This window comes from Prunus persica, chromosome G6, assembly GCF_000346465.2.
Source record: "Prunus persica cultivar Lovell chromosome G6, Prunus_persica_NCBIv2, whole genome shotgun sequence".
Lineage (NCBI taxonomy): Eukaryota > Viridiplantae > Streptophyta > Magnoliopsida > Rosales > Rosaceae > Prunus > Prunus persica.
In genome coordinates this window covers 21,796,498-21,814,880 of record NC_034014.1, presented here as the reverse complement: position 1 = coordinate 21,814,880, position 18,383 = coordinate 21,796,498, and the positions used below count along the sequence as shown (strand labels likewise).

Sequence of the window (18,383 nt, the reverse complement as noted above, 5' to 3'; positions counted from 1 at the left end):
GCTCTCTATTTTAGAGAACGAACTTTTGGCTATCTACATCTAGCAAGGAGAAGAGAGAATTTGGCTACGAGGAGAGAGAAAAAGGGAGAGAGAGAGAGAGAGAGAGAGAGACATTTGGGAGGTTGGTAGGGTTGGGTTTCTACATTTTTATATATTTAAATATATTAGACTTGTAAGAGAAAGATGGAGAAAGAGAAGGAGAAAATAATAATAAAATATTTCAGATTAGCTAAAATAGAGAAAATTGCTGGAGGAAACACCTTTTAAGTGGTTTGCTATAATAGCTTTCTAGCTATTTTAGCTAGAATTTGGCTAAAATTTGGATACTCTCCTGGAGATGCTCTAATAGCTTTTCTAGTAATAACATGTTGGCTTTTTGAAGGGTAAGGAGGAGTTTGGTGTTGGTGTTGGAGATGGGCGAGGATGATAGATATGGGGTTAAAGTGTATTTTAATAATGATCTAATATTAAAGACAACTAGCTCATCAATAGATGTATCGATCGAAGACTGTCGTTTTTTTTTTGTTTCAGCAACTAAATAATTCTTCAGTTTGTTTTGTTTCTAGAGATGCCAATACAGTGGCACATAGTCTTTCATATTTTTCTATTTCATCAATTGACATGTTCTCATGGGATAAGGACCCTCCTGCATTCATCAAGAACTTGTTGGTTGAGGAGGATATGCTGTAATTTGTTTCAGTTTTATTGAAATAAATACATCGTTTCCACTAAAAAAAAATAGAGAATTTGTATAAATTAATAATTAAAGGGTATTTTAGGAATAATGGTGGGTGAAAAGATAGGATTGTGTTTTTTCAAATTTACATGGTGGGTAGGAAGATAAGGTGGGTAGGGAAATGGGTGCATTTTTGCTCACCACCTTAACCCTAGGTGTACTCTCACCACCCATTCCAAAAGTTGACACATGTCCATGGGTTTAACTATGGTTAATTCTTTATTTTTTATTTATTTGATAACATTATTATGAGAGAGAAACAATACTTCAATAAGATTTTTCCTGATTTACCTTTATTAACCTAGCAAACTTTCCACTTTTCTAAATTAATTAACAACTACCCAAATAAATAATTGGCAATTGGCAATTGGCATGCAAACTTTCCACTTTTCTATAATCTTCTCCACAATATGTCTATTAAATGCATCCCTTCTACTGATTCCAGGTATTAGCTGTTGGCAATTGGCGTTACATTTGGTATTAGCAGTTGAGGCTGTTACATTTGGTATTAATATGAATATCAATTCACAAAGAATACACCCAAATTCATTGAATCTCAATTGGCTTTAGTTAACTCCTTTTATCCACACCCAAAAATTTCACTGCTCTTCAATTGCAGGCTTACTCCATTTGTTCAAGTGAAAGATAGATCACATCTATGTTGCTTTTTTTTTTTTACTCTGTATTGCTTGATTATTTTTTATATTTTGGTGATTGCTCTGCATTATTTAGTACAATATTATAATTTGGCCATAACAAATTTGAATAACACCATAAAACATAGTTTCAACGGCAAATTATGATAATTTTATATAAATCCGAAAGGTTTTCTTAAAATAAATACTCCAAAGGAAAATCATAGAGGTAGTTATGTCATGCATTATGTCTTGGCATTGGACGGATGAAAAAGAACAATTCATGTCGTTCCTAGTATCTTTTTCTACACTTCAATTGCAACATGGACATGTTAAAGAATTACTGCGAGGCGCACTTGATTCTTTGTAGCATGCTGGAGGTAGTTGGAATCAATAGAGGGATGTACTTAATAGACATATTGTGGAGCAGATTATAGAAAAGTGGAAAGTTTGCACGCCAATTGCCAATTGCCAATTATTTATTTGGGTAGTTGTTAATTAATTTTAAAAAGTGGAAAGTTTGCTAGGTTAATAAGGGTAAATCAGGAAAAATCTTATTGAAGTATTGTTTCTCTCTCATAATAATGTTATCAAATAAATAAAAAATAAAGAATTAACCATAGTTAAACCCATGGACATGTGTCAACTTTTGGGAGGGGTGGTGAGGGTACACCTAGGGTTAAGGTGGTGAGCAAAAATGCACCCTAGGGAAATAGGATAGGATGTGGAAATAACAGCACTCTTAGTAATCTTTAAGAAATTGCCATTATTATCTGTCGTTTTAATAGTATTTTAATTTCAAATAGAGGTTTTTAAATGGGCATAAATCTAGAGATTTGTTAAGCAAATTGTTCCCTTTTTTTTTGTTAGGGCAGTTTCCGTTGAGATTTTGATACCCCTTCTTGGCTTTGTGTCGTTTGGCTAAGTAGACTCTACTTTTATCTATTAAGAAAATTCCTATGTTTTCGCGAAGAGTAATGCTATTTAGACACACAACATTGACCACCTTAACTGACCACCTTATGTGGCAACTGATGTGTCATGCCATGTCAATTAATGAATGTCGTCATGTCAATTAAAAAATAAATTAAAAAACCCTAGCATTCCTAATGAGTGGCCTCATGGCAACATTCTTTTTAAACGAATGATAATATACTTATTAAATTTTTATTGTACTTGTGAACTTTTATCAATAATAATCTACCTATTATCTTTTATGAATTATAATTTATCTATTATTCTGAGTTAATAAAAATAGTATCCATACTATGCAAAATATTATGTACATGTCTTTAATTTATAACAAGTGTATATAATCTTTTCAAAGTAACGCACTTATTTTATATATATATAGAAATAATGTACCTTGGGTAAAAAAAGAAAAAGAAAAAATGTAACTACGTTAATGATTTAAGGATATTTTTTGGTCGAATTTATAGGGATTTTTTTGGTTGAAATTCGAGGGTTTTTATTTTGTCAAAATTTTAGGGATTAGAGGGAACATCAAACAAAAAATTGGAGTAATTAATGTGCTAAAAATCAGGGAGTTAATGACATGCTTTAAAATAAATTAAATATAAAACATGAAGGTAGATCGCATATATTATAATTTAGTTAATACTAATAGGGCATATCTATCTTACAAATTTGGGTTTTAGTTAGATGTTTTAATTACGTAAGTTTATGTCTAGGATATAAAAGTTGAAAGGACATCTATGTGAAGAACCCAAGATGGTACATTGCAATGGGAAGCCTGAGCACACAAAAATGACAAAAAGCCAAGATAATTTTATTCAACTAAAGAAGGGTACATATGCTTGAAATTGGAGATGACGATCCAGGCTAGTAGGGGAGGAGCCCCCCTACCCAGCCAACTTAAGAATCTTAGATAAAAATGTTAACTAATTAATAATATTATGGAATAGCGTTGAAAGAAAATCAACATAAGCAATGGCAATGATGATGGTCGCCAAATAGTTTGCAGATGCCTCCTTTCTCACAACCTGAAGTGCAAAATTTCCAGCATTTTCCACTATTTGGGTTGTCATCCGCACCAGGGACACACTTTCCAAGTTCAGGATGATCAGTACAACACTTGGAACCTTCAACAGTTGCTATCTTCCAAACTAAAATTATAAAAATAAAAAATAAAAAAACAAATAATTAATTCTTCAAAAAGATTATAATCTTAGGGCGACATGAACCAAAAATTAAAAAACAAAAAGCCTCTTAAGCGAAAAATGGTAATCAATATAGTAACATGGACTTGTGCAATACATAAAATTATATTACAAAATATTTACGGAAAAAACAAGTGTAGACATGAGTTTATGCACTTGAATAAACTCTAAATTCTTAAATTAATAGTAATTAAAATTGATCCAATAATATGAATTTTTTATCGACTCATACATTGATAAGATCAACCAAAAAGGAAAAAGAAATTAAAAAAAACCCTAATAGCTTGCATGCATGGACATATGTTTGACCATATATATAGGAGATTGTAAATACTTAGTTGAAAAGCCTAACTAACTGGAAAAAAACAAAATATGTATGATTGAAGATTATTGAAACAAACCATTGGTGGTTGACAAGAGCACCAAAATGAGGACGAAACAAGGGATTGTAAACTTAGCCATCGTTTTTTCTAGAATTCACTTCACTTATTCTGCTAAAAAGTTAGGACGATGTGCGATTTATATAGAGAGTCAAAATATATAGTCATAAATATATAATTACGTTCAAAATATATATGGTATTTTTAGGGAATTAATTGACCTTAATTACGTTGCTACAAATATATAAAGCTGAGTTGACTTTTGATAATTAACCCTATAGTCTTCAATCACGTCAGCTGCAAAACTAGAAAAGGAAACGCATACTTTCTTTCTTTTATGGGGTTTTTATTATTATTTCAAAATAAATTATCTTTCCTTTCAAGATGCATGCTAGTTATTCCTGACAGTAAGATACTTCCCCTTAGGATAGGAACATTTTTATTCTTGTAATTTGCTTCACAATAACGTTTCCGTTTCTTCTATAAAAAGTAGAAAAAGAAAATAATGCCAAAATCAAGCAGAAATTATATCTTTTCCAGCTCTTCCTTCTAATAGGTGTTTTCCCATTAGAATTTGCCTCATTGATAAACAAAATAATATCATTGATAAACATGATCAAAGAAAGGATGGAGTATCTTTCAAAATGCCCATTCTAATACCCTACCTCTTAATTTTGAAAGTAGCCGTTACTAAAAATTTATCCCGTTTACTTACCTTGGTCTGGCCGGAAGATGGCCTAGATTGGCTGTAATTTTCCTCACTCTAAGCTTTCTAATATAGTTATTTTGAAAAATGAAAGAAACCAAAACGAAAACCTTTTGTACTCCAAAATATTCAACTCAATTTACATATAATCTACCAATGAGGTATTAGTTGGATTGGATCAGGCTTTTGATGTGCTTCCAAGTGGCCTGAGAAGGGGTTAGTCCCGTTGTCCTCCAAGATCTTCAAAACTGTGGGGCATGAAGAGAAGAAAGGGTTGCTTTTGGAAAGAAATAAGAGTCAACACAAATTGATCCTTTTTTTTATAAAGATATTTAGTCATATACTCATTCTTAGCGCTCAAACTATAAATAAACCATACATCATTTAATTTCTATAAACATACTAAAAAAAACCCCAAAAATGACAGCTGGTCCTGTTGAATTTAATTTTGATTATTAAATTACTTTGATGTCCCATTGAGTGTTTTGGGCTTTTTTATGAGGTTTTTGGGTTGAGTTTGTTTTAATCAATCAATGACAGTTTTGTAATTTAAAAGAAGTTAAAAGCCTTTTTGTTATGTTGTAAATGAGCTTTGAGTGTGTTTCTAAAGTCCATTTTATATAGGATTTTTTTATAATTCGGGCTCCTATATTGGGTATTATAGTGAATCTCCCTTCTTCTTTTTTAACATCAATTTAAAACTCTTTCAAACATCTGAGGTGCTACTTCCTCCTTCCATAAAAAAAAACTATTTTTAAAAAATAATTTATTTATAATAGCTTCTTCGTCAGTGAGGTATAACTTACTTAGGAATGGCAGAAATTCCCGCCAGGTCCTCGACTCTAATGAGGGAGATTTCAGGACAAAACGGGAATCGGGTATGTGGATCTCCAAATTTTAAAATTCCCTGTTGGGTATGGGCCGGGGATGATATTGGTATCCCCGTCTCCGAACCTGGTCTGATAAATAAATATATAATTATAATATAATATGCTGTCCCAATTCCTCATTCCTCCTAGCGCCGCAACCTCTTTGTTGGTCCTATTCATGTGACTATTAGAGAGTTGAAGGTTCTGAGCTCAATGGCAGCATACCCATTGAAATTGGTGGGGCTTTTTCATTTAAGGAGTTGGGATTCACACACGAATCCAAATTCCATTAAAACATTTTGGATACTTGTTATTGAGAACTAATTTGCACAGAAAACTTGGATTCATGTTTTGTTTTCTGGATATTTATCTTTGATGTGTGGATGATCCACACAATCCTATGTCCTTAAGTTACGGTTCCATATATACAAAGTTTCAAGACTTGGTAGAGCAAATATAACTCGACCATATTGTAGATTGCGGGTCAACGAGAATGGGGAGAAGATGGACCTATAGTATAGTATGTTGATTCGGGGATTCGAGGCAAGTTTGGGGGATAGCTCTTTGATAGGGGCGAGGAAGGGGACTCCCCGATAATTTTTATAGGGGACGACGTTGGGGATTGGAAGAGGAAAGGGAATGGTATTGCCATACCCGGCTCCTGTCTGGTTCGTTGCTATCCCTAAACTCAGTTAGTTGAGCTCTTCCACTTCCACTTATGTAGGTAGAAATTCAAAAACCCTAGACACCTAATAAATATTTGTGTAAACACCGTCTCCCAATTGCTTGTATTAAAAAATAAAAATAAAAACTTGTTTAGAATAGATTTTCGTATGTAAGACCATCTCCAACCCAAGGGTAGAAACTCAAATTTTGAGTTTTGAGCCCAAAATTCATCTCCAACCCATGTATTTTAAGGGGTGAAAATTTAAGATTGATGGAATTTATAGCGGAATTCCAGAAGTTTTGCCTGAACAAGTAATTTGTGTGAAGCCCAAATCCCTATTTTGCGACACACGTAAAGAGGAAAAAGAGGCGGGCTTGGCGTGGCAACAAAGCTGTCCCCCTTGCATTCTTATTGTGCGACAAGTGGTAGCTTATGGACAAAAGAGCCATTGCAATCCAATGGCCCAATTTGAAAGCAGAGTTTTTTATTATTATTATTATTATTTTTTATAAGGCAAACTTTTTTTTTTTGAAGTCAAATTCTATTATGTTTTGAAATTTTAATTTTTTAAGGTTAAAATGTTCAGAAAATTAAATCACGAATGTTGAAATAAAAATAATGTAAAAAAAAATTAACAAAAAAAAAGAGTAGGAGTTAATTATTCTTAAACAATTTAATAAAGTTGCAGACTCAAATTATGAGTTTGCAAGGCCATGAAATATATGAATAGTTGTGTTTTAGAAGGTGGAAATTTGAGTTTAGCCTCGATATGATTGAAGATGGTCTAAGAATTTGAATTTATTTTCCTTATTTTTGGTTGGGTCGGAAAGGATTGAGTCTTTATAACAGCCTTTTGCTTGTTAAACCCTTATTGGACTCATTTCTTCGGTACACAACAGAGCCAGAGGCCCAATAAAACAACTAAACAAGTAACCAAGGCTTACTTGTTAGGTTTGTCATTAGTTGGGGACGGGATTTGTTATCTCTTGAGGGCACGTCCTTTGTATTGTAAGCCTCTGTATCGCATAATTTTGGGGCATGTCCCTTGCCAAAGTATACATCCCCATATTCACATCTCACCATTAGAGAGAACTCAATTTACACTTCTCGGAGATATAAACAAAATGTAAAAATGATTTTACACCCTTAATTTTACATCTCCTCACTGAGATGCTCTAACTATAACATAGTGGAAGTATATACTTACTCATATTGGGTTAATTTTGTTTCAAGCCTCCACTTATGTGTACCTAGTCGTAGCATATATTATCAATATTTATTTATCAAGAAAGCAATAATCCTAATTTTCATCAAAAAAAAAATAAAAATAAAAAAATTATCACAGAACCTTGAAAGTCTTCTAAAAAATGGAGGAAATAACATGTTAATTGTTACGTATTTTAAAGGAGGTACATGCAAAGAGCTTGTAGTTCGAGTGGTTAAGAGCATTTACCTTTGCACCCGAGATTCCTATGTTTGATTCCTCTCTTTTTCTTGTTTTTTTATTATTATTTTTTATCGAGTGTATTTTTTGAAAAAAATAAATTTGAATTTTCCCCTTCAAACTAAAAATTTTCTTACCTGCAACCCATAACCTTATATTTCTATAAATAAAACATGATTTTTATAAGTAAACCTTAGGATCCAGCTCATTAAGTTACCTAATCAAGCTTAAAATATGATTTATTTTACTTTTCAAATTCCAAACGTACCCCTAATTACATTTTGGGATTAAATACAACAATGGTCCCTGTGTTTTATCACATTGGCCAATTTAGTCCCTGTGTTTTCAATTTGGACAATTCGGTTCTTATGTTTAGTATCGTTAGCCAATATTGTCCATTAATTTTTTTTAAAAAATTTAAATATTAATTTTAAAAAAACATGACTATTTGAATACAATTCAAAGTTAAACCAATAATTGCAAAACTAAATAAAAAAAAGAAAAAAAAAAAAGAAAGACCCCAACTCTAATCCCAACCGCCACCACCATCTTCAATCCCAACCACCAGCCACCATCCATCTCCAATCCCAGCCAACATTCACCACCCTTCTCTCTTCTCTCTTTCTCCCAACAACCCACCACCCCAACTCTGATCCACCTGACTATATATATATATATATATATATATATATATCTCAAGAACAATCCTTACCTTCATGTTTTTGAATGTTTCAGTAGGTAGTGCCTTGTGGGGTTTTCCTTGTATTAGATTTTGGTTTCATTTGTTTCTTTCCCGCTTGGTCTTGCCCCTTCGCTCATCATTCTCCTTCCCACCTCTCCATTTGCTAGGCAACACCCTCCCGTCCCCGACAACATATATATATATTTCAATATTTTTAGATTAATTTAAAAAAGTTCTCCATTTGCTTGGTATTGCCCCTTCGCTCATCATTTCTCCATTTGATAGTCAAAAGTTGGTTCTCCGAAACAAAGAGCTAAGTAGAGAGTCTGCTGGAGGAGAATTTTCCTTTTTTTTAGCCAAAGTAGCTAGGGATGAGAGGATATAGAGTCTGTTGGAGATTGGCTCTCTATTTTAGAGAACCAACTTTTGGCTATCTACATCTAGCAAGGAGGAGAGAGAATTTGGCTACGAGGAGAGAGAAAAAGGAGAGAGAGAGAGAGAGAGAGAGAGAGAGAGAGAGAGAGAGAGAGAGAGAGAGAGAGAGAGAGAGAGAGACATTTAGGAGGTTGGTGGGGTTAGGTTTCTACATTTTTATTTATTTAAATATATTGGATTTGCAAGAGGAAGATGGACAAAGAGAAGGAGAAAATAATAATAAAATATTTCAGATTAGCTAAAATAGAGAAAATTGCTGGAGGAAACACCTTTTAAGTGGTTTGCTATAACAGCTTTCTAGCTATTTTAGCTAGAATTTGGCTAAAATTTGGATACTCTCCTGGAGATGCTCTAATAGCTTTCTAGTAATAACATGTTGGCTTTTTGAAGGGTAAGGAGGAGTTTGGTGTTGGTGTTGGAGATGGGCGAGGATGATAGATATGGGGTTAAAGTGTATTTTAATAATGATCTAATATTAAAGACAACTAGCTCATCAATAGGTGTATCAATCGAAGACTGTCGTTTTTTTGTTTGTTTCAGCAACTAAATAATTCTTCAGTTTGTTTTGTTTCTAGAGATGCCAATACAGTGGCACATAGTCTTTCATATTTTTCTATTTCATCAATTGACATGTTCTCATGGGATAGGGACCCTCCTGCATTCATCGAGAACTTGTTGGTTGAGGAGGATATGTTGTAATCTGTTTCAGTTTTATTGAAATAAATACATCGTTTCCACTAAAAAAAAATAGAGAATTTGCATAAATTAATAATTAAAGGGTATTTTAGGAATAATGGTGGGTGAAAAGATAGGATTGTGTTTTTTCAAATTTACATTGTGGGTCGGAAGATAAGGTGGATCGGGAAATAAGATAGGAGGTGGAAATAGCAGCACTCTTAGTAATCTTTAAGAAATTGCCATTATTATCTGTCGTTTTAATAGTATTTTAATTTCAAATAGAGGTTTTTAAATGGGCATAAATTTAGAGATTTGTTAAGCAAATTGTTTCCTTTTTTTTGTTAGGGCAGTTTCCGTTGAGATTTTGATACCCCTTCTTGGCTTTGTGTCGTTTGGCTAAGTAGACTCTACTTTTATCTATTAAGAAAATTCCTATGTTTTGGCGAAAAAGGTACATTTCTTCCTTTTTTGTTGTTGTCAAATTTAAAATAGGAAAAAATCATTTTTTTTAAATTATTTTTTTAAAGGTCGGAAGATAAGGTGGATCGAGAAATAAGATAGGAGGTGGAAATAGCAGCACTCTTAGTAATCTTTAAGAAATTGCCATTATTATCTGTCGTTTTAATAGTATTTTAATTTCAAATAGAGGTTTTTAAATGGGCATAAATTTAGAGATTTGTTAAGCAAATTGTTTCCTTTTTTTTGTTAGGGCAGTTTCCGTTGAGATTTTGATACCCCTTCTTGGCTTTGTGTCGTTTGGCTAAGTAGACTCTACTTTTATCTATTAAGAAAATTCCTATGTTTTGGCGAAAAAGGTACATTTCTTCCTTTTTTGTCGTTGTCAAATTTAAAATAGGAAAAAATCATTTTTTTTAAATTATTTTTTTAAATTTAAGAATAATAGTGTCCATAATTTTTATTTATTTATTTTCTTTTTAAACGAATGATATACTAATTAAATTTTTATTGTACTTATAAACTTTTATCAATAATAATCTACCTATTATCTTTTATCAATTATAATTTATCTATTATTCTGATTTAAGAAAAATAGTATCTATACTATGCAAAATATTATGTACATGTCTTTAATTTATAACAAGTGTACATAATTTTTTCAAAGTAAGGCACTTATTTTATATATATATAGAAATAATGTACCTTGGGTAAAAAAAGAAAAAGAAAAAATGTAACTACGTTAATGATTTAAGGATATTTTTTGGTCGAATTTGTAGGGATTTTTTTGGTCGAAATTCGAGGGTTTTTATTTTGTCAAAATTTCAGGGATTAGAGGGAACATCAAACAAAAAATTGGAGTCATTAATGTGCTAAAAATCAGGGAGTTAATGACATGCTTTAAAATAAATTAAATATAAAACATGAAGGTAGATCGCATATATTGTAATTTAGTTAATACTAATAGGGCATATCTATCTTACAAGTTTGGGTTTTAGTTAGATGTTTAAATTACGTAAGTTTATGTCTAGGATATAAAAGTTGAAAGGACATCTATGTGAAGAACCCAAGATGGTACATTGCAATGGGAAGCCTGAGCACACAAAAATGACAAAAAGCCAAGATAATTTTATTCAACTAAAGAAGGGTACATATGCTTGAAATTGGAGATGACGATCCAGGCTAGTAGGGGAGGAGCCCCCCTACCCAGCCAACTTAAGGATCTTAGATAAAAATGTTAACTAATTAATAATATTATGGAATAGCGTTGAAAGAAAATCAACATAAGCAATGGCAATGATGATGGTCGCCAAATAGTTTGCAGATGCCTCCTTTCTCACAACCTGAAGTGCAAAATTTCCAGCATTTTCCACTGTTTGGGTTGTCATCTGCACCAGGGACACACTTTCCAAGTTCAGGATGATCAGTACAACACTTGGAACCTTCAACAGTTGCTATCTTCCAAACTGAAATTATAAAAATAAAAAAATAAAAAAACAAATAATTAATTCTTCAAAAAGATTATAGTCTTAGCGCGACATGAACTAAAAATTAAAAAACAAAAAGCCTCTTAAGCGAAAAATGGTAATCAATATAGTAACATGGACTTGTGCAATACATAAAATTATATTACAAAATATTTACGGAAAAAACAAGTGTAGACATGAGTTTATGCACTTGAATAAACTCTAAATTCTTAAATTAATAGTAATTAAAATTGATCCAATAATATGAGTTTTTTATCGACTCATACACTGATATGATCAACCAAAAAGGAAAAAGAAATTTAAAAAAAAAACCCAAATAGCTTGCATGCATGGACATCTGTTTGACCATATATATAGGAGATTGTAAATACTTAGTTGAAAAGCCTAACTAACTGGAAAAAAAACAAAATATATATGATTGAAGATTATTGAAACAAACCATTGGTGGTTGACAAGAGCACCAAAATGAGGACGAAACAAGGGATTGTAAACTTAGCCATCGTTTTTTCTAGAATTCACTTCACTTATTCTGCTAAAAAGTTAGGACGATGTGCGATTTATATAGAGAGTCAAAATATATAGTCATAAATATATAATTACGTTCAAAATATATATGGTATTTTTAGGGAATTAATTGACCTTAATTACGTTGCTACAAATATATAAAGCTGAGTTGACTTTTGAGAATTAACCCTATAGTCTTCAATCACGTCGGCTGCAAAACTAGGAATGGAAACGCATACTTTCTTTCTTTTATGGGGTTTTTATTATTATTTCAAAATAAATTATCTTTCCTTTCAAGATGCATGCTAGTTATTCCTGGTAGTATGATACTTCCCCTTAGGATAGGAACATTTTTATTCTTGTAATTTGCTTCACAATTACGTTTCCGTTTCTTCTATAAAAGTAGAAAAAGAAAATAATGCCAAAATCAAGCAGAAATTATATCTTTTCCAGCTCTTCCTTCTAATAGGTGTTTTCCCATTAGAATTTGCCTCATTGATAAACAAAATAATATCATTGATAAACATGATCAAAGAAAGGATGGAGTATCTTTCAAAATATCCATTCTAATACCATACCTCTTAATTTTGAAAGTAGCCGTTACTAAAAATTTATCACGTTTACTTACCTTGATCTGGCCGGAAGATGGCCTAGATTGGCTGTAATTTGCCTCTCTCTAGGCTTTCTAATATAGTTATTTTGAAAAATGAAAGAAACCAAAACGAAAACCTTTTTTACTCCAAAATATTCAACTCAATTTACATATAATCTACCAAAGGGGTATTAGTTGGATTGGATCAGGCTTTTGATGTGCTTCCAAGTGGTCCTGAGTTCAAGTTCCCATGGTAACCATGTGTGTGAGCTTCCCTTCCCCTTCCTAACTTCGGCCCAAAAAATAAAAAATTTACATGAACCTCTTCCTACAAAATATTCAACCCAAATTTATATTTACATGCAATGCAACCACAGAGAGCACGAGAGTTCAAACGGAATGGAAGGTATATGCGCAATTATAACGCTCTATTTTATTTCATATGATACAATTTACAACGCAATAGATGATAGCATACAACAAGAATTTGAGGATTGACAATGGAGCATACAAGAAGTATGAGCGCTGCATAAAACTTTATTATGATGCATGTAATTTCATCATGCTGATGTTCCGGAATCAAGCAACGGCTACCTCATTCACACGAGCGGATGCTTCGTTTGGGTGTTGATTAGCGAATGAGTTACCAGACGTGTTTGCATGAGCACATGTATCACCAGAACCACTGCCCTTGAATAAGTTTTCCCATCCGCCACCGCTCTGCAGAATGCTTCCACACCCACCACCACAACCACCGCATCCACCACTACCACCGCAGCCACCACAGCCACCACTCTTCAGCATGCTTCCACATCCGCCACCACAACCACCACCACAACCACCACCTCCACCACACCCTCCACAGCCGCCACTCTTCACCAAGCTTCCACATCCTCCACCACAACCACTGCCACATCCTCCACCACAACCACTGCCACATCCAGCAGAGGCACTCCTTATTGCATTTCCGCACCCACTGCCACATCCTGCACCACAGCCTCCACCTTTTTCCGGCATCACTACATCTTCAGCCACCTCATTATTCAGCCCTCCTTCGGTCACTCCTGAAGAGGTCAGGTTGGTTGTTTTGCCTTCCTCATGATTCTCATTAATTTCTTCAGCTACATTACCTATCTCCTTCGCATTAACAGAAAAGCCATCATATCCTTCCTTCTTTAGCATATCGCAAAATATGAAAGCCAACGTGATCCCAGGAACTAGCATCGAGTCTTCCTTTACCTGTTCAATTTTGAAGTAAAATAAGTCAAGTGTTTAATTAACTGTGACAAATCAAAGGGAAGTGATCCGACAAAAGAAAAAAATCAAGGAAACTGATCATACAGTACCTGGACAAATCTGGATTTTAAGTCAAGCAATGCCACTGCTTTGCCGTAAGGATCTTCAGCAGAGAATTCAACCAAGGTCATGAACTCTTGTTCACTTTCATGTTTCTCACAATGTTTAGATTCATAGTCCAGCTTTCTTCCGCGGAATAATTTGACCTGTACGAAGAGATAATTAGGAGACATAATCTAGTATTCCATCTCAGCAATTTATCTTCATACCGAGATGAAGCACTCCAATATCTCCAAAACATTACTGTGCATGCTAGTGGGTAATAACAATGACCAAGAGAACGTTATATCTGGTTGAAGAGCCCATCCATATATGTGTATGACGGCAGCAAAATAAACTAAAAAGCTCTACAATTACGATGTGACTTGGAAATACATAAGCGCATACCATATTTTTTCCCTGGAGAACAAAGAAGTGGCCATCCCCATTGGGAACTTTTTTAGGGTGAAGGAACCAGTGAGAATCCATCAAAGACCATCCAGTCCCTACAGACTCTGCAAGAGTAGATATTTTTCCAGACTCGGTAATTCCAATCACCTCTTTCTTAAGAATGGTGTTTGCCCTTGGATTTGCCTTTTCAGGATGCCTGTAAATACAATCCATCCAAGCCGGCACAAAGTAAAGGTCAGAGCTTCAGAATACATCATAAAACGCAAAAACATTCACAAGTTGCACGAGAAGCAGTTATCATTCTGAACATACTTTCATACTACATATGTATAAGTTTCCATTCCAGTTTGTGGGGGAGGGGGGGGAGAGAGAGAGAGAGAGAGAGAGAGAGAGAGAGGGAACAGCATGCGTGAAAATCGTCACATTAATGCATGCACACACCAACATGTATACCTCATTTGCAGACTGATAAGCTTTGTGCCAGTTTCATCAATCACATGAGTGAAATTCTTAGCATCTTGATCCTTCCCAAGAAAGGGCAGGAAGCAAGAACTTTTGGACAATGGCCGAGAACGAACCATGTGGAGTGCATGTTGTGCTAAGGCTGGAACAGTAAATGACACAGCAATCCGAAGGTAGATTGGTTTCGAGTTCTCATTTCCAGAAGTTGGCACCACCTCCAACCATTTTTCTGCATCTAATTTAGAGAGTGGGATCAGGAAGTCTTGAAGAGAGAATGAAGTAGAACCCAATGTTTTATATGTCTTTTTCATCGGTAAGTGGGAAGGTGAATGGGATATCAGTTCAAAAAGCAGCTCTCCAGTAGGTTCACACTGGAAACAAGCAACCTGTTTCTCTCCAGACTGGGACAAAATACTCAGTCTCCGCTTAGCGTGAAAGAATAGATCATGCTGGGTCTTACTAAATGAGACAAAGAGACTTCCTTTGTGTCCCTCTGGTAAGTTCCTAACTTCAACAAACTCCAAAAGGACCTGGAAAACGAATAGGGAAACAACTTAGGAAAAATAATTACAGTATAATTGGCTCAGGTAGGAGGCAGCATGTGTCCGTATTTAACATCTGAAAGAAAAAAAGGTACTCACATATATGAGCATTGCCTCAATAACATATAACAGAAATGAAAGCCAGCTACGGTGCTCATTTATATATCAACACACTTAATTCAAAAGCATGCTCAAATTTTGCTCAAAGTACCATCTCGGTTCTCAATTTTCACTGGAGGCGAAGTATTCAATCTTTACATGTAAATTACGGTTTCGACCAATGAAATGATGAAACATTTCTAAATCCATATTCTTAAGGGAACATTCTACAAGCGGACTGATCAGGAGTCCTCATGTGCTTTTCATGAAGTCAACTTCTAAAGTGAGAATCCACAAGTAAGAGGAAGCTGTAGACTAAGTTCCATGTTTAAAATTAAGGCATCTCTTCGGTCATTTCTATAGTATTTCCTGATTACAAGGAATATAAAAGGGAAAAAGAAAGCATGCGAGGTTAAGAAATCTACCTCCACAAATTTAACCTTGGGAAGCTGAAGTACTTTCTGATACTCGGTGGATGCAACTACATCCTTGCTCATCACGCTAGATTTGTAAGGTGTGGTTGTGACAGGACATGGAGCACTGCCTCTATACATGGCCCCGGCCTTCCAATACCTTGTACCAAAGGCCTCTTCCCATTGCTTGGTAGTTCCAGAAAACCCAACATCAAGTTTCTTCCCTTTGGTTCTGTCAGAGTCCATGTCATCATGCTCCAATACCTTGCCAAGTAGTTCATTCAGGTCTTTACAATAAGATACAGGATGCAATTGGTGAGAATGCCAGATAAGGTCAACGTCGTATGTGGGAACACAAAAACGTTTTAGAGACTTCTCTCTGTTTCTCTTGATTAGATGAAGAAACCCTTTATACCTAGCCACAGCCCCTTGAAGAAATACATCATGGTTCATATGGGGTCTGGATACCTGTCAAAAACACAAAAAGGCAGGTAAGCCAGAAGAAGCAAAGAAACAGAAAAATGGACAGTTAGAGGGGAGCATCATTCGGGTGGGTGTTGGTGTGTTTATTTGTGGCTACAGGTGTTATGTGAAAGAAGGATAATCTCTATATAATACATTATGCAACTAAATTTAAAATGTATGATAATTGCACAATGCTTCTTTCGACCCTTGAATTTGAAATGCATGCAGGTAATAGCATACTATATAAATTCTCCTTGCATCCAGTTACCACAAGGAAATCTTTCGATGGCCTCACAACACCAAATAAGACTCTAAGAATGTGTTCCAATCTAAAAGCATTCCAAATGATAGTTCCTTTTATACCGATAATATGGAACCATATAAGCACTTCATTCCAAGACATATTACTGTTAACATTTGATAACTCAACATACGTATTCTATCCATTGTATTAGCTGCAATCTCATATTACCTGGTAAAAGAAAGGACTCTGTCTTTTAACAGCTGAAATCAGATCATATTTGGTGCATTTTTCAAGTCCAGAAATCCGTTCAGATATATCCTCTGACAATGCCTTATTTAAGTCTAAGTTGTAGGGTTCTTCTGGATACATACTATTCCAAATTTCTTCAGTCTGCCCTTTACAAGAGCCTTGAACCGAGGATAACACATTAGAATTGTCAAGGATCTTTCCATAAAGTTTCTCACAGTCAGTCTTGTATTGAACCTGAATAACAAACCAAAAACACTAAGCTTAGCAATTCAAGTCATCAAACAAAGATAACCAGGACCCTAACAGTTCAGAGAAGCCTACTGGATTTAGTCTGTGACAATGCCAAATCCATTCACAATCAAGAGGTACAACCAAAGGTCCTTCAGAAATTTGGAACTCAGAATATTTGGCAAGCATCGGAAGCCAACAAGCATTATACCTGAAAATAGAATTTTTGGAACATGAAGTGTAAAGATCAAATGCCACAATGAAAATCCAATTGAAAACACAAATAGATTATCATTTTTTGAGACTATAAAGCAAACCCGATTAGCTATATAAAAAAAACATACTCCCTACTCCACCACAATCGAACAACCAGAATTGAAAACAATGGGAAACCAGAAAACAATATTAAAATATTACAAATGAAAAACAAAAAATGGGATCTGGTACTGGTACTGCCCAAGAATCTAATGCACCCAAAAACTGAAGAACTGAACCAAATCTACAGGATGTGTACCTATAGATTGCCCTTTCAAGAGCAGGCCCTTCATATAGAAACCGATTTCTATCTACAGCAGCAAGAAACAGAAGCTGCTTTTGGGCTGCAGCCACAAGGTCTACGCTTATGCCAATGTTCTGAGCTTTGATCCACTCAACCTCTTGTTCCTTCTCCATCTCTCAGTTTCTCTAACAAAAGGAACACCAAATTTCAGTACCTTCATAATTGTAGTTTCCATTTCTCATCATCAATCTAATAGAAATAGAAAGCTTCAAGATTCTTGAAATTCAAAAGCAAATAACACAGAGTCAACGCATAACCACAGTAAAGACCCAGCATAAAATTCATGCACACAAGCTTGCGAAAAATCTCAATTTTCCATTTTTTGTTTATTCACTAAGTAATTAACACGAAAATAGAAGCCGATCGGAGAAATAAAAAAAACAATAAAAAAAAGCTTCGAAAACAAATAGAGAGAGCTTCAAAACATCAAATGCCAATTCGAATTACCAGAAAGGATTGGAAGCCTAAGTTTGACCAGTTCGCCGGAAAGTTGACTTCGCACCGGAGAGTTGTTACGCGCAATTTGAAGACAGATTTTTTTGAAGCTTCTTCGGCTTTTTTCTTCTTATTATAATTTACTACAAAATAGAGATTTTCGATCAGATATTTATAGTAAGGAATTTGAAATAGTACACGGAGGATCGTCCTATCCTCAGTACAAGTTATTTTTAAATGACAGAAATACCCTTTATGTTTCAGATAATTACCAGGTAACTAATATTTTCTCCATTTGCCCTTTTACTTAGAGATATTTATTGAATTTAATTTTAATTATTAAATTACTTTGATGCCTTATTGAGTGTTTTAGATTTTTTTATTTATTTATGAGGTTTTGGAGTTGGGCTTGTTTTAAGAAATTGATGACAGTTTTGTAATTTTTAAAGTTAAAAGTCTCTTTATTATATTATAAATGAATTTTGAGTGT

The 18,383-nt window shown here is 34.2% G+C and overlaps 1 protein-coding gene across 2 annotated transcripts; it reads right to left on the bottom strand.

Annotated features, from left to right (window-relative positions):
• On the bottom strand, nucleotides 12,841–18,042 carry LOC18772234 (glycine-rich domain-containing protein 1). Of its 2 annotated transcripts, XM_007208343.2 has the most exons (9): nucleotides 17,906–18,042; nucleotides 17,414–17,583; nucleotides 16,993–17,110; nucleotides 16,651–16,905; nucleotides 15,726–16,181; nucleotides 14,651–15,189; nucleotides 14,195–14,393; nucleotides 13,798–13,953; nucleotides 12,841–13,690 (listed from the first exon to the last, which is right to left on the bottom strand). In XM_007208343.2, exons 2-9 carry the CDS (start codon nucleotides 17,569–17,571, stop codon nucleotides 13,031–13,033), a joined length of 2,541 nt encoding a protein of 846 aa, XP_007208405.1. In that variant the 5' UTR covers nucleotides 17,572–17,583; nucleotides 17,906–18,042; the 3' UTR covers nucleotides 12,841–13,030. The 2 variants fall into 2 exon arrangements, with proteins under 2 accessions (XP_007208405.1, XP_020421086.1); XM_020565497.1 differs by lacking the exon at nucleotides 17,906–18,042 and having other exon boundaries at nucleotides 17,414–17,601.

What these genes read in the sequence shown, in the direction of transcription:
- LOC18772234 (XM_007208343.2), bottom strand. Translation starts at nt 17,571, where the DNA reads ATGGAGAAGGAACAAGAGGTTGAGTGGATCAAAGCTCAGAACATTGGC. An exon ending in CTTGAAAGGGCAATCTATAG is followed by an intron (nt 17,111 to 17,413) that starts GTACACATCCTG and finishes TTCTATTTTCAG; the next exon opens with GTATAATGCTTGTTGGCTTC. An exon ending in AGAGTCCTTTCTTTTACCAG is followed by an intron (nt 16,182 to 16,650) that starts GTAATATGAGAT and finishes TGTTTTTGACAG; the next exon opens with GTATCCAGACCCCATATGAA.